Consider the following 2,151-nt stretch of genomic DNA (forward strand, 5'->3'; position numbering starts at 1 on the left):
GCACCTCGTTGCCCGCCGGGCAGGGCAGGGCCGGGCGCTCTACAGGCGCTCCGGGCGGGCAGTGGTCACTTCATGCGCGCAGAGCGAGGTGCCCGGAAAGTGCCCGCCCTACGCAGGTCCCTGTGCAGAAGTCAACTGTCGTGCGATATAGTGTATTTCGACTAACGGAGGAAGAAGAATAGCGGGTAGAACATGAAGGTTCCTGATTGGCCGAGCGCCTACTCCCACTACCGGCGTGACGTAGAGGCGGGAAGCTCTCGGCCAATCGGTAACGTTTATGTTCTACCCGCTGTTCTTCTTCCTCCGTTAATCGAAATACACTATTCTCGGGACTAGCAGACGTACGCGCTAACCGGTGGTGGACACGAGAGCCGTACACTAGCACTCACAGCATGAAGTACTACAGCAAGGAGTACAGACCGGCCAGCCCGTCCTGGCGCGCCGCCCTCTGCCTCGGGTTGCTGCTGGGCAGCCTGGCCTCCCTGCTGGGCCTGCTGCCCCTGCGCGGCTGGCCGCCCCGGCCCTGGTCGGGCTGGGCCGCCTACGGCGTCTGCCTCCTGGTGTACGCCGCCGTTGAGGTCGGCTTACAGGTGAGGGACTGCAAAAACATGGTGAAAAGGAGCACCCCGAGAGCGAGAGGTGTACTTCACTACACACTCTTAAACCAATTTTTTTTCAGTTACTTTTATTTTTTTCTGACATTTTCCCACATTTACCAGATTTATTTCTATTTTTTCGGAAGATGAGCTACAGTCTGGCAGAGGTTAGGATGCGTGTCGTTAGATTTCAAACAGTTTAGAACGGGCCTATATATCTAGCACCTTGGTACCACTTATACTCAAGTTTATTACGACAGTTGAGTCATTATCATTGAGTTAAAATAGTACCAATGCAATATGTCCGTACACTAACCTAAACATGACACCAGGAGATTTAGAAGATTGTATAAACTTACTTTTCCTAAGCCAAACTTTGCAGAAGCACTTTTTGACACAAGATTGTTAGGCCGGTCTAGTATGGACCCAATTTTTCTTAACAAATAGGCTATTCCGCTCAACGCGGTAAGAAGTACACAAGAATCACAAAAGCTGAGGGTGGGGGTAGCGAGGCGGCTTCCCCACCCGCCCGCGCTCCCCCGCGCCGCTCCCCCCACTCTCGTCTTTTGTGATTCTTGTGTTCTTCTTACCGCGTCGAGCGGAATAGCCTATTATACAAAACTTGATTTATGATCACACATCCACTCGCGACAAAACACAGTATGGTCGCCGGCGTTCTGCTTTGTTTACGGACGGCACTACGCCACGCCACCTCCTCAGTACTACCTTCTTATTGTTCCTCTTGTCGGTCAACTTCCTCATAAACAGGCACACCTCTCTGCCGTCAGTGTTCCTTCACCCTGCAGCTGGAGAGCCACGTTGTTATGGGCGTCATCGTGCTCCAGGGCCTCCTGCGCGGCCTTGTGTTCGCGGCCGCGGCGCGCCGGCGCGCCCTGCTCGGCCAGTTCGCGGAGTGCCTGGTGCTCTACACCGCGCGCCACCCTCCCGCCGGGTGGTGGCCCGTCGTCGCCATGTCTCTCATGGTGTGGCCCTTCTGGGCAGTGTACGGCGCCTACTGCGGGTGAGGCGGGTGTCCTCGTGAGGGGTTGTCCGGAAAGCACGTCCGTTTTGCTCAGAATCATTCGACATATTGCGGGGGCTCGGCGCCCTCGAGACTAGGGGTAGGTCACCACGCAGTACACGCGTGCACAGCGGGTGGGATGTTGCCTACCCATCAGGCGCCATGACAGCTTTAGCGCAGCCTGAACTTGGCAGGTTCGCTAGGACGAATGACGGACGTACTTTGAAGACAATCCCTGAGTCGTTCTCCCGAAAGGACTGCCGCTGCCGCTGCTCTAGGAGTATAAGGCTCTCCCTGGATCTGTGGCGCTTGCTCCAGGTACGAGATGTACCGGAGAGAGGTGTCCTGGGACTGCTGCCCCTGGCGCGCCGTCGTCATCGTGCTGGTCGTGGCCGGCGAGAGCCTCGTCAACAGCGTGGCCTTCCTGCTGGTGGTCGCCCCCATGGCCGCGCTCGGCGTGCTCGCGGTGGGCCTGCGCGCGGACTGTGCGGCGGCCGCGGTGAGGTGAGAGGCAGCTTGCTGCCCGGGGCGGGG

The 2,151-nt window shown here is 57.6% G+C and overlaps 2 protein-coding genes across 5 annotated transcripts in view; one reads left to right on the top strand and one right to left on the bottom strand.

Annotated features, from left to right (window-relative positions):
• The window catches only part of LOC113216783 (gustatory and odorant receptor 22-like), a 28,368-nt gene that overhangs the window by 8,534 nt on the left and 17,683 nt on the right, over positions 1-2,151 (bottom strand). The gene's annotated exons all lie outside the window — the stretch shown is intronic.
• LOC113216781 (uncharacterized) overlaps positions 328-2,151 on the top strand; it is a 21,628-nt gene continuing 19,804 nt past the window's right edge. Inside the window, exons 1-3 of the mRNA XM_026436607.2 lie at positions 328-590; positions 1,385-1,617; positions 1,936-2,116. Coding sequence (XP_026292392.2) covers positions 393-590; positions 1,385-1,617; positions 1,936-2,116 — 612 coding nt within the window. The 5' untranslated portion in view covers positions 328-392. The remainder of the gene's footprint in view (positions 591-1,384; positions 1,618-1,935; positions 2,117-2,151) is intronic.

The sequence above is a fragment of the Frankliniella occidentalis genome, unplaced genomic scaffold (genome assembly GCF_000697945.3).
Source record: "Frankliniella occidentalis isolate FOCC.00 unplaced genomic scaffold, Focc_3.1 Scaffold44, whole genome shotgun sequence".
In the NCBI taxonomy this organism is placed as follows: domain Eukaryota; kingdom Metazoa; phylum Arthropoda; class Insecta; order Thysanoptera; family Thripidae; genus Frankliniella; species Frankliniella occidentalis.